The following is a 13305-nucleotide window of genomic DNA, read 5'->3' on the forward strand; positions in this document are numbered from 1 at the left end:
TGCTACCATGTCACTCAGTGGGCATAGGCAGGTCCTGATTTTGACCATGGTTATTTAATTGCATCGTGTTCAGAGTGTTCTAGTCACCTGAGCAGGTCCCAGTTTTGGAGATGACACTGATATGAACTTTGATGTTGATGTGGTGCTGATATTCACCCCCACCCATCCCAAACATTTAAATCCTGATGTAATCTTTATACAAGACTCTTTCTGAACAGAAAGCAGATACAGTTCATTTATAACAATGGCTACAAATTATCATCTTGCTTCAAGGTGGCAATCCATGGAAACACTGAAGGAGGAGAAAGGCTCTGAGCTGATTGGAGTGGCTGATGTGAGGACATTTCTTCAGGACTGTCAGAGCATAGGGGTACTCCTGCAAGACAAGATGGTCCAACTCAGGGATCTGGAGCCAGGGAACTTGCCTGCTGGACTGGAGTCAGACAAGCGCAAACTGTACACAATTGAGAGAGAGGTCCTGGTGACAGAGAGGAAAATTGAGTACTTGAGGAGTGTTGCAAAATCGTAAGGAACCTTCTTTATATTTTCACTTTCTTTGGTAGTTCTCTAAGACCATGCTGCAAATTATGGCTATAAAGAGAAAGAGCAGCTTTTGAAGTTTCTCTTTCTAGAAAACCAAAGAACTCACTTGCCTGCTGGATTGAGCTGATTTCTCTTGAGTGTGGCTGGGTGACTGGGTGACTTTGTTCCAGACTTCGCAGCTGTAGAAGGATGAATACCACAGGATTGTTTGTAGCTCTAAATATCCTCTCTTACTAGTGTTAGTTACCTACTTCAAAATGTGCAGGTATCACTTAGGTCCTGAAAGAGGGTAATTAAGGGAAGCAAGGGTGATGGTAGGAGAATAGCAGATAATTGTGCAAAGGAAATTTGCACAAATAATTTTGAAATATTAAGGTTTTTTACTTAAGTTTTCAGTACATTCACAATGGGGATATGTTGCCTTAGCTGACTTTCTTTTTAATGGAACTCTAAATATCCAAATCCATTCCTTTTAAAGAGTACTGGTTCAAGCTCTAAGTGTTCATACAGTTGAATGTATTTTATTGAAGGATCAAGGACACCAACCCTGCAGAGAGCAGAGCCATCACTGAGCAGGTAGAAAACATGGAGAGGCTTCTGGCAAAGCTCAAGCTGGAGATCCAAAAGAAGCGAGACATTCTGCAGTGGGCCCAAAACCAGCAGTCCTTCCTGCAAGACAGCCGCAGGCTCCTGCTGTGGGCAGAGGGCATTCGGGAGAAACTGAGCAGTGAAGAAATGGGTCTGGACGTGGGATCTGCAGAGCAATTGCTGAAGGAACATCAAGACCTGCTGATAGAAATTGGCTCTCAGAATGAGAGGTAGAGAGATTCTGGCAGGGTGGGCAGAGTGGGGTGATATGACAACAGTACTGTGAAAATGAAACGTGTAAATCATGTACATAAATTGTGCATGAAGGTGATACTGAAATTTTATTCACATTCACTTGAATGTTCATGACAAAAGGAGACTGCAAAACATAAAATCTTGTCAGCTTTTGCATACTTATCCTGAAGGCTGGGGGAGGGGGAAGGAGGAGCTGTGTGTTTGCAGTAGTAGAATTCCACAATCTCTCCTGACACTCTCAGAAAGTGCCATCTGTACTTCTTTCCAGTACCCCATTCCTTCTCAGGCCTTATGCTTCCATTTGCCATCATTTTCAGTTCTTCTTCTGCACTGTTATGAATTTCCAGGTACTGTTGGCCCTCCTTTCCCTTTAAATATGAAAGCCTGCTTATGTGGGCTTTCAGTCCCAATGCAGAAATCTCACCTACTGCCTCCAGCTTGTATCTCTGAGCAATAGAACAACTGCGCTTTGTAGTGCATAACCTGCAGGGAAAAGGTAATAGGGAGGGAGGGAAACTTGGTGTATGGGTGCTGTCAAGAGACCAAAGAGCTGTGATGAAAGAGAATTCATATTCCCTCATGCAGTGAGGTCTCATTTTTCTTTTTGACTCTGGGAAGATTTCTGCAGCTTGAAGAGCTTGGGCGCAAAGTAGTCGACCAACAACCCAGTAACAACAGGAGCCGAGATGTCCACCAGACCATGGAGAGGCTTGCCAAGGAGAACAAAGAGCTGGAGGAAATGTGGGAAAAGCGATGGAAAAAGCTGCAGGATGGCCTGGAATTGCAGAAGTTCAATAGGGAGGGAGACCGTATCAATGCAGCCCTCTCTGGCCACGAGGCCTTTCTCCGGGGGGATGACCTGGGGGTATGGACAGCATTTCCTCCTGCTTCTTCTCCCCATCCAGGGAGTAGCAACAACCTTCTTTATTAGAATGGCTTCTTTATTCTTCTGATCACGGCATTTCCATGCTTGGGAACTAGACTTTCAGGATCTTATTAACATTCTTGTGTTCTTACTCACCTTAATGAGAACAAAGCTCATTGTCCCTCAAAAAAAATTTTAAAACAGCTAGGGTTGTGATTTGTTGCTGTTTGTACATGTCATATGGTTTATATAAAATTGACTCATCCATTAAAAAATAAGGTTTCCACTTAAACATAGTAATTTCTTTTCAAGTAAAAATGCAATCTTTTTTTTTTAATAAAAAGCTTTTTATTTCATTAATGTAAGAATATTAAAGCATATGAAGCAAAAAACAAATGCAGACAATATTCACAGAATCAGTGAAGAAGGAGGTTGTGGTCTCTCACTCCCATTTATGTTCTCAGCTGAACCCAAAACATTGATACTTTGGGATCAACTGAGTGGAATAAAGTTTTGCAAGTTAGTCTTTTGTAATGCATATCCCTACATGGGCCAGAGTGGGAACATAAATTTAGAATGCAGATTTTCTTAAAAGGTGAAAATGGAACCATAATGGAAACACAGAACAGAGAAACTAGATATGATGCAAACGTGCCCCTTGTTTGTAGCCCTGAACATCCTTGGGCTCATGCAAAATGTATACCCTATTTCCTGCCTGAGAGAGAAGGAGGAAAGTAAGGTCCAACTTTTTTTTTTTTTTTCCACTGATACAGAAACAATAAGAGCAAGAAAAGTCCTGATCAAATTTTCTTTTTCAAATGCAGGACCATGTAGATGCTGTTCGAAGCCTCCTGAAGCAGCATCAGGAATTTGAACAACTGCTGATGGCACTGAAGAGACGAGTGGAAGCACTCAATGAAAATGGGGTGAACCTACTCGAGAGCAGGCACTTTGCATCTCATGTGTGAGTCCAAACCCATTGCTTTTTTATTTAGCTTTAATAAATGATCCAGTGATCCATGTGAAATGAAAAATTTTCTCTGAGGAGAAATTAGTTGACCTCCAATCCACAATTTGATGGATAAGGGAGCCAAAAAGAATTATTTTCAAAAAATAGATTTCCTGTGCTCTTAGGACAAATGAGCTTTAGGTTAAATGTGGCATTAGGCACAACACTAGAATAATTTGTTTTGTATCATAAATTACACATAGGGATAAAACTTCCTTAGAGTAAACTCATTAAATGCCTACAGAAAAGGAACTCCTTAATTTGTCAGTATCACATATACTGACAAATTATAGAAATACGGTTTGCTTTCAAAAAGTTACTGAAGCAAAATTCTTCAGGAGCATCTCCTTCATGTTTTTGTCCAAGCTGAACTGTTAACCTGTAATTCCTTTCTCTGTCCTAGAGCCACTAGGATCTAGTAAGGGGACTCCTTTGCAAACAAGAATTAGAAATGGAGGGTTAGAATGGACCTCTTGGATCAGAAGACTGTGTTCTTGTGATCATAAGTGATAATGTCTTGGACACTCCCTCCACAAATTTATAAAACTGCCCTTAAGATCTGATTTCTTGCCAGCACTACTACCATTAGAAAATCATTCCAAAGCCTCATTGCACTTACACCCAAGTGGAAGTTATTAGTTAATTATAAGTAATATAACAATTACCTAACTAAGGAATATCCAGAGCACAGGGAGGTCTCAGTGTTCCAATGTATGGCTGCAGTGCACTAATGTGACACAGCCATACAAGAGGAAAATCCTGACCAGCTAGCAAGCAATATCTGCTCTCCAGGTGAGCCCAACATGGTGATGGGACAGGGCCTTATATCCCTTTTTCCTGTCAGCAAAGTTGTAGAAACTAGATTACGTTTATATCACAGTCATGACTGCAGCACCAGCAAGGGGAAGCAGTTTTGGTACAGCATTGGACTTTCTGTTTTTCATGGCAGTATTGAAGAGAGAATGGTCACTCTCCGGAGAAGGTGGGAGCAACTGATACAAAGCAATGCCAAGCGAAAACAGAGGTTGTTGGATTCCCTACAACTACAGGTAACTGATACTGCAGATTTGGTCAGGCATCTGTGAATTTGGAGTTTTACCCTTTGTCTTAATATGAGACAAAAACTCACAGTGCTGAACATTCCTACTACAGCTCACTTTCTCTTTGGCTGTGGGACAGAGCTTTGTTTTCCGGGGAGCAGATGATGCACTGGCAATAAAACTTACAAAGCTATAACCATGGAAAAAATTTTTTAAAAAAGACGAGATTCTGAATGAAAAGTATCAATAGAATGCTTTGTCTACTGGTTAAATTTATTCTGTTCATTACTCACTATTGTTCTGGGCCGTAATAACTTAGTGCAGTTAATCAAAGTTTGGCACCAAGCTTACTTTCTATGCTGAGATATGGAGTTATACTGGAGGACTGGTCCTCTTCTGGTTAAAATATTCTATCAACAGTGCAAAACTTCACTGACAATTACAGGCAACAGATTAGTAAATGTGGTAAAAAAGAGACCAAGAGATATTATGATGGCTTAAAACCTCATCTATAGTTCAAGATCATACTTCTTCATTAGTTAAATCAATTTAATCCTATTTGTTTTCTGTAAGGAGTTTAATCGTGATGCTGCTGAGCTTTTGTTATGGATGGAAGAGAAGTACAAGATTGCATCAGATGAATCCTATCGAGATCCAACAAATGTTCTACGCAAGCTGAAGTGGCATGAGGCTGCTGAGAAGGAAATGTTGGCTAATGAGGAGCACTTTACAACACTGATTAAGGTGAAGGCAGCTTTGGAGCTGTTTTCCATCTTGTACCGAAAGTCATAGATGCTGACTGCTAATAAAGTGATGCTCTGTGTTTCTCCAGAAAGGAAATCAATTGATTCAAGACAACCATTACGCTGCAGTTTCTGTCCAGGAGAAGATGTCAGAGCTTCAGAGGAAGTGGAGGGAATTGTATGGCAAGATGATAGAGCGAGGTGACAAACTGAGACAAGCTGGACAGCAGGAACAGCTTATGGAACTGCTGCAGGTCAGGAAGTCATGAGGAACAGAGGGGAGGAATTAGCCTAGAAGCCTGGTTCCTCTATTGTGTAGACACCACATAAAATAGAATACCATCCAGACAGAAGTGGTTTTTAAGGTCTCCATTTCGTCTACAGTTCCTGGAAAGAAACCCCAATATTATACTATCCAAGCTAACTTCAAATTAATGAGCATGATAACAGCCAGCAAAGCATCAGGCTGTTGAACTTGGGCTCAACATTGCATCTGTGTGACCATCCTGTACTGGGAAAACAACCCAAACTCTGTAGGGGTCAGTGCTATGCACACATAACTGCTTGTCTGGAGGCAGTCTGGGGCTGCAGGCATGACACTGTATTAAGCACATGGTCATCCAGTCAAATTTTATAACAAGGACAAATATGCTGTGAAGCTGTTGTGAGACCATTATGAATGGAACTGCTGTTGAGTTATAGCTACAATCTGAAGTCTTTCAAGATTGTGTAACACTTTTATATTGTGTTGCTGGAAGATATTTCAAAGAGACAGTTTTCAATGATGTGTTTTAGTGTTTCAGAGAGAAGAGTACTCCAAAATAGTTCACAAAACAAAATATTCCCAGAAGATGTCTCTTAGAGACATCCAGACATCATATTACCAAGAAAGGACAATTGGATTTAAAAATTGTGTCCAGGAAGCTGTCATAGGAGGGGGTGAGTGACAGAAAGTGTTGAAAAGACAGTATGAGTGTGCTGTAATCTTTTCCTGGCAGGATGCCAAAAAGAAGATAGAAAAAATTGAGAAAGTTCTTCAGGAATCTGAGACAGGCCATGATTTGCGCTCGAGCCGTGATCTACTCAAGCAGCACAGACAGCTGGAAAATGAGACACGTGAGCTGGCAGAGAAAATGAATGCCATTGTATCTCATGCAAGGAAAATGGCCACCAATCACTTTGACTCCCAGAGGATTCTGGATGAAACACAGAAATATCTGAAAAGGTACGGTGTCCCTCTGGTTTTTTTTGTTCTTGTGACAAATAGCATTTTTTATTCCACCTTCAAAAAATTCTCTTGGTTGATTAAGTTTTACCCGTACTCGGGAAAGATTTTTCCTTCCAGCTGGACCTGATCGGTACATACACAGCTGCCTATTGACCCACCTCAACCTTTAAGACTGAACATTTCTCCTTGCCAGCTGCACTCCTCCTCTAGTCCCTTTCTTATCCCCATTTCATTCACTGCTTTGTAAGAGGTACAGTGATCCAGCATTCAATACATCACAGGAGAAACCTAGGACTTTAAAAGTGTAAATCATTTTTTCTCTGCTTACATTTAGCGTTATCATATAGGTCTTGTTGCCAAGGAATCCTTGTATGTGCAGCAACTACTAAACATTGAAATTTAATTGCAAAGAAGTTTCCAGTGCTTCAAAATCTCCATGATGGTGTTGTCATCTAATTCCCTTGGCAGAATGAGGATCAAGCTTTGTTTTAACATGTATTTAATGGATGACCCCTAGGTTTGAGTCTTTGCAAGCGCCTCTTTATGAGAGGCATAAGTTGCTGGAAGCTGCTGTGGATCTTTATGAGTTCTACCATTATCATGACATGGAACTGACCTGGATCAATGAGCGCCTGCCTATTGCCCATTCCACCAACTGCGGGAAGTCCTTGGATGCGGCTCAAAACCTGTTGCAAAAGCACAAGGTACCTCCTTTATTCAAGTCTTTTATAGTGTGGTTACCCATTACACTTCACCTCAGCCTACAAACCTGCACCCACCCCTGCACAGTCAAAGCTTCCAATGAGTACATTCACTGATTCCATCTCTGGTCCGGATAAAAAGGTTCAGTGGATCGACACAAATCAGCGGAGTGGTGATGATTTTCAGAACAAACACAACATTCCTGTGAGAACTGCAAAATTGGTCGTATTATGGAGAATTATTAATGTGAGAAATTGTATAGCTCTTCCCATTAAAAAAAGGATAAAAAAACCTAGTGCATTTGACACTACATGGAAAAGAGTAAACAAAATAAAACTATTGTAGTTTTCTGCTTATGTCTTCATTATAAATTGTATATTGAAGTTTGTGTACACTGGATTTTCTAGGAGTGCATATAACAGGCATTTAGCAATTATCTTAAATCTCTACAGATTTTAAAATGGTCTGGACAATCTACAGCCACTGTATTTATAAGGAGAGGTTAACATTAATTTCTGGGGAGTTTGATTCTTTGTAGCAGTTCCTTACAGCCAGAGTGGTACCTCAGCTGTCCTGCACCACAAGCAATGCTGGATTCTGTAGCACCTTAATTGCAAATTTCATGAGAACCTTTATGAGACTGGTGGGGAGGATTTATGGAGCAGTAGTCCAATAGTTTTCATGGTACTGATGACAATGTCTCTCTTTGCATCATCCTCCAGCCCCTTCATCATCTTGGATATTTTATTTTTGCATCACCAGCTCAACATTTTTTTCTGATTCCACCAGCTTTTTGTCTCAGCCTGTGATCTGCTCCTTCTCCCAAATCTCCCTGGCTGCTGGACAGGGCAAGGGGTAGGAGCATGGTAAAGAGAGGGCTTTGGTGTAGGGAAGTTAGGGGATGTGTGCTGCTTCCTTACACACCCTTCCCTCCTCCCGCGAGGGCAGTACCGAGAGCAGAGCATTATGTGTGGCATAATGCTCTGGCACCACTGACCAAGGCTGCAGGAATAAGACAGTCCTGGTGTCCACTTGCTGTACTCTGCCCACTGCCATCAGCTGCCAGCTTTGCTTAGGATTAGGAGCACATAGAATTTACTTGTCCTCACATACCCTTTATTCTTATTTTTTCTTTTCCCTCATTCCCAGGAACTGCAGGCAGAAGTGAATGCCCACAAACAGCAAGTCCAGCGGGTCCTGGATAAAGGAAAGGCAATGATTGTAGACCAGCACCCATCAGCTCAGAAAATAAGTGAGAAATGTCAGGAGCTTCTGACTGCCTGGCACGGCTTGGAGACATCCTCTGAGGAAAGGATGAAGCAGCTGCAGCACTCAGTTGGCTTCCAGGAGGTACAAATTAAAGCAAAGAGCTTGCACAGTAGCTTCTTCAGATGAACAAGAGGACCAAAATGTTAAAGTGAATAAAAAACCAGCTTTGCTGGGGCTGATATTCTCTCCAGCTGCTTGAGGCCAGACTCATGGGAATAGAGGTGTGGACTGCCGAGCTGAATGCAGCCCCCACTCTCCCCCTGCTGCCCTACAGGTTCCCTTGGGTTCTATACCCATCCCATACAGCTGTGCACAGAACACACATTTCTCCCAGTAGTAGCTCCTTTCTCTGTGTCTTTACACAGTCTCAGACTTCAACTTATTGATGTAATGAATCCTGAACTGGCCCTTCATACTGGAGAATTATGACATGGAAATCAGAAAAGAGGATTTCTTGTGCTATCCATTCTTTACCTGTTCCATGCAACAATTTTCCAGGCAATAAAATGATACTGAGGAACAGATACTCTCAAATACTCTCAGATACTCTCAGAACAAGTTAGGGAGTTTGACTTTATTCTTTTCAGTAGGCTTCTGGACCTTCATGCTTATCCTGTTTAAAAAAATAAAACTAAAAATGGCATGCAAATATTTATATCGATAATCCAAATTTTCTGTCATCAGTGGGTCATTTAGGAGTTCAGTTACTCAGGTGGTACATGCAGTTTTGTAGAAATAAACAGCATTTGCATGGAGTTCACAGCCCCAGTTAAAGTATGTTCCATTTGATCATCTGGCCTTTATTTCCTCTATATATGAACACACTTGTCAGGACCGTAGACTTTATGAAGCCTGATTCTTACAGTGATTTTAACTTCTCAGGCAGAGGAAGGAGAGATGTCCCACTAATATTATACACTTAGTTATCCTGGACTGAAGTCTTCCATCTGTGATCTCTTCATTATTTTATGATTTCACAGAGAACAGTGAATTAAATATTAAATAAAACATTACGGTAAGCCTTACAGTGCACCATCTATTTAGAATTTATTAGGTACGAAAAAAATGTCATTAATGTTTTGAAAGTGGAAGCTTATTTGTTTTCTCTTTAACTGATAGTTTTTAATGAATACATCAGACCTGGAGGCTTGGATAGCAGAAAAATATCCACTCGTGACAAGCAAGGACTATGGTAAAGATGAAGATGGAACACTGAAACTCATCAAGAAACATAAGGTATTTCTCTGCCTAAATTCTGTGGGCTAGCCTGATATTTTGGTCCCTCTGCAGTCATAAAATTGTTTGTCTTATTGGTAGTTGAGTGCCCAGCCATCTACAACATTTTGCATTGATATATGTCTACATGTGGATAGATTGATAGAAGAGATCAGTGCAGTTTACTGACTTGGTTGGTAAAATGTAGTTTGGGGGAAAAGGCAGATGGTGAATATTCTCATATTCCTCTGAGGCCAAATCTGACTATCTGCTTTTCAGTTTCAACAGATGTGTCCAGAAGCCTTGTAATTTTTTCCTAAAATCAAAGATACAGATAAAGTATTAATCCAGAAATACTTTACCTAATATTCCATCAGGGAATTCTAATTGTCTTTATTCATTTAATTGGTTTGGATTTCTGTACAATTTTTTTTAATGTTGCTAGAAAATACTCTAAAATTATTCAGGTCTTGGAAATGTCCCATCCTTCCCAAAAATATTTCTTTTTCAGTCACTGCACCCTAGGCTGTTCACCAGCAGTGGCTATCTCGGACAACTGGCTCTCAATTCATTTTTCTTTGTCAGGCACTGGAGCATGAGATTGCCATTTACCAAGATTTGTTGAAAGAACTGAGTGAAAGTGCCCAAACTCTTCCTCTTGTGGGCTCCATCCAGTGTATTGAGGTTGATGCACCAAAGGAACAAGTTCATTCTAGACTCCAGGAGCTGCAGGAGCTAGCAGCAGCAAGGTATAAACCAGAACTCCCCCTTGGATCCTAGATTAGATTCAAAGCCCACTGAGATCCATAAAGGATATCTCCAGTTACTTCACTGGAATTTATATTCATTATGTTATAAATAAGTAATTCATTATCATTATAATATTGTTCTTGTTATTAATTTTATTTTACTTCTTAATTTTATAATCAAATTATATTCTCTCCTCTTTTTTCAATTATATTTAGGAAATTGCTTGTTTCTACATTATAATTCTGTGCACTTATGAGCTTTTCACTTTACTAAACATGACTTCTACAATTTATTCAAGGAGTTTTGCTGCACATTAAGGATTTGATATCTACCAATTTCCTCTTTATCTGTATTCATCCTCTTGTAAAGTGACTTCAGGTGCCAGATTCTGGCTTGCATTTGTGGTATTTAGAATCTGCTATCAACTGGAAAAAATATTTTTAGAATATTCCCTTAATGTTACTTTAAAATTGCTTGATTTTCACATATTGTAAGAGACACAATAATGAATTCACTTATTTATGTACCCAGTGACTGTGCTAGTATACGAAGGTTTTTATTCTTGAATGATCTTTACTTTTAATTTCACTTTCCTTCAACAGAATTTCACTTTCCTATTTGCAACAGGAACAGTTGGCTTGTACAAAGGATTTTAACACTTACAGTTTTTTTTCAGAAAGAAAAAAATGTCTCAACAACTTTGATTTTTCCCCCGCAAAAATTTCACTCAGAAAAGGAAGAGGATTCTGCAAGCAGAATAACAAATAAATTAATCTGAATACTAGAATAATTAAACCTAAAGAAAATGCTGGTATTTTACCTTTTATTTTTAATCTTGTTTACAGTTGAAGGAGTAAAAGCATCTATAGAAAAACCTGTGACTGAAAATTTCAGGAAAAAAAAATCTAGAAATATCAAAACACTTCTGTGTGTTGAACACAGAAATGTTTTCATTTTTCTAAATGTTAACCTGTGTCTTGTGGCACCTTATTGGTGCTCTGGTTTGCACCTCTCATCTGCATTCTCCTTAGGCTGGACTCTTAAAAAGTAACATCTCTTGTGATGAACATTTGTGACTCAAACTGGGAAGCCAGATTCTTCTTTTCTGCAATATTTGCACAATGGCAGGCTGACAGATGGAAAATTGATATTTTTTTTTTTTTTTGCTGTGGACGCCCTGTAACGTGTCTGGCTGAATTATAAAGTAATCTAGACCATTGGAAATATGTAACAGATTGGAGCAATTCTGCTGAACAGGCAATATGAGAATTGCATCCAAAGGCTTTCCTAGCATCTGCTTTCCTGATGCTCATTTTCACATATTTCCTTCTCATTTTCACAAGTAATTAAATTATCTTTAGAAAGACAGATCAGGACAGATCTGGAAAAAAATAAAGGTGATTCTTTCTCATGGAAATAAAAAAAAAAAACAGCAAAAACAACAACAAACCCCAGGCAAAATCAAAAACAGAGCAGAAAAAGAGTTCAGATAGGCACAGTACCCTTCTGGGAAGTTCAGCTCATGAGACAAGCATGACCTGTCTGACAGCTGTCATCCTACAATCATCATTTCCAAATCTGAGAAATAATCAGCCCTTTCATTACAGAGAATGAATTTTGATGGTGAGAGGTTTTAGGGATTCATTGGAAGAAAGTTACTGATAGCCCTTCTCTTTTATTATTAATTATATTATCTTGTCTCCTTCCCCCAACAGAGGGAAGAAGCTCGATGAAACTCTTCTCTTGCATGAGTTTCTACAAGAATATGAAGATCTGGAAGACTGGATCACTCAGCAGAAACAGACAGCCAGCTCCAAAGACTATGGAAATGATTATGAACATGTTTTGGTGAGTTTTTTGAGTAGCAGATTAAAAAATCAAATAAACTATATGTAGTGAGACTCTAAACAGATACTAAGATTGTCATTGAAAACTTAAAAGATAAAGTAAGAAGTAAGTATAAATACCTGGAAGATGGTTGGGTGAAGAAAAGAGTGAAGTGGATGGGAAGGACTGAAGAACAGGCAGCATTGCATCCTGTTACCATGAGGTCTGAGCTGTCTGAAACAACTGCATGCTAAAATGTCTACCTTCAGAGAGCAAATCTTTTCTATTTTTAATAAGTAGATATTTCAGTATGGTATCCATTTAGGATTTTTTCCTTTTTTTTTTTTAATCTTTTTAATTGTGATTGCTGATATACAGACCTCTCACATGGCATAGAAACCAATCTAATGTCAGCCTGTTACAAATCACTGCAATGTCAGCCTGTTAGAAATCACTACAATTCACCTGTTCATCTTCATTTTTATAGTATTTATTATTTATTTCAAAATAGCTTGTGTTTTAAACCTGAAAATCAGACTACATTATCCATTTATGGCACTGAATACGCATTTGCATTCATTAAGTAAAACCGCATAATTTTATAATTGAAATTCATTGCACACAGAATGCTTATTTCTATCCCCAGTAATCATGTTTATGCCTCCTATCTGCATCACAAACCTCATGTTTCGCTAAGAGTTTGAAGCTTCTCATGGTCTTTGAAAGTAGAATCCAGTCATTCTCTGAAGTTTGTCTATCTCTAAGTATTATCAGCTTATTACATGTTTTATGGCTGTGCTCTGATGAGCAGGTATGTTTGGAAAAAGAGAGCACTCAAAAGGGGTTTTCTCTTTATTCTTGTTTTCTCTTCTAAAGCAACTTTGTGCCAAATACGATGCATTCCGACATCAGTTGGAAGCAGCTGGGAAAAGAGTTGTGGCTTTCCAGCAGCTGGCAGACAACTTGCTGAGCCAAGGGTATTCTGAGTCCTGGGAAATTCGGCAGATGCAGAAACAACTAAGGTAGGAGCCCTCTGTTAGGTCTAAAATGCTTTGTCCTTTCCACCTGCTCTCAAGGAGGAGGAAGTAACAAGAAACTAGGAAGCGATAAGGCATGTCCTCCTGATTCTCTAATTGCAAACTATGTCGTTTGCTCACACAGAGTTGCTTCCAGCCTCATTTAAAAATAAACATCATACTTGCTGTTCTGGCTTCTTGTAAATTGCTTTGGAGGTGTTTTACAAGGTGAACTTCCTTTGCCCTTTGAAAGAG

The 13305-nt window shown here is 39.5% G+C and overlaps 1 protein-coding gene across 1 annotated transcript in view; it reads left to right on the top strand.

The window, feature by feature from the left end:
- SPTBN5 (spectrin beta, non-erythrocytic 5) overlaps nucleotides 1-13305 on the top strand; it is a 90227-nt gene that overhangs the window by 17719 nt on the left and 59203 nt on the right. Inside the window, exons 15-28 of the mRNA XM_005480004.3 lie at nucleotides 274-525; nucleotides 1074-1361; nucleotides 2005-2251; nucleotides 3076-3215; nucleotides 4210-4309; nucleotides 4874-5044; nucleotides 5133-5297; nucleotides 6042-6268; nucleotides 6789-6975; nucleotides 8123-8323; nucleotides 9362-9478; nucleotides 10043-10206; nucleotides 11923-12055; nucleotides 12911-13056. Of these exons, the coding sequence (XP_005480061.2) occupies nucleotides 274-525; nucleotides 1074-1361; nucleotides 2005-2251; nucleotides 3076-3215; nucleotides 4210-4309; nucleotides 4874-5044; nucleotides 5133-5297; nucleotides 6042-6268; nucleotides 6789-6975; nucleotides 8123-8323; nucleotides 9362-9478; nucleotides 10043-10206; nucleotides 11923-12055; nucleotides 12911-13056 (2538 nt within the window). The remainder of the gene's footprint in view (nucleotides 1-273; nucleotides 526-1073; nucleotides 1362-2004; nucleotides 2252-3075; nucleotides 3216-4209; nucleotides 4310-4873; nucleotides 5045-5132; nucleotides 5298-6041; nucleotides 6269-6788; nucleotides 6976-8122; nucleotides 8324-9361; nucleotides 9479-10042; nucleotides 10207-11922; nucleotides 12056-12910; nucleotides 13057-13305) is intronic.

Source organism: Zonotrichia albicollis, chromosome 6 (genome assembly GCF_047830755.1).
Source record: "Zonotrichia albicollis isolate bZonAlb1 chromosome 6, bZonAlb1.hap1, whole genome shotgun sequence".
NCBI lineage: Eukaryota > Metazoa > Chordata > Aves > Passeriformes > Passerellidae > Zonotrichia > Zonotrichia albicollis.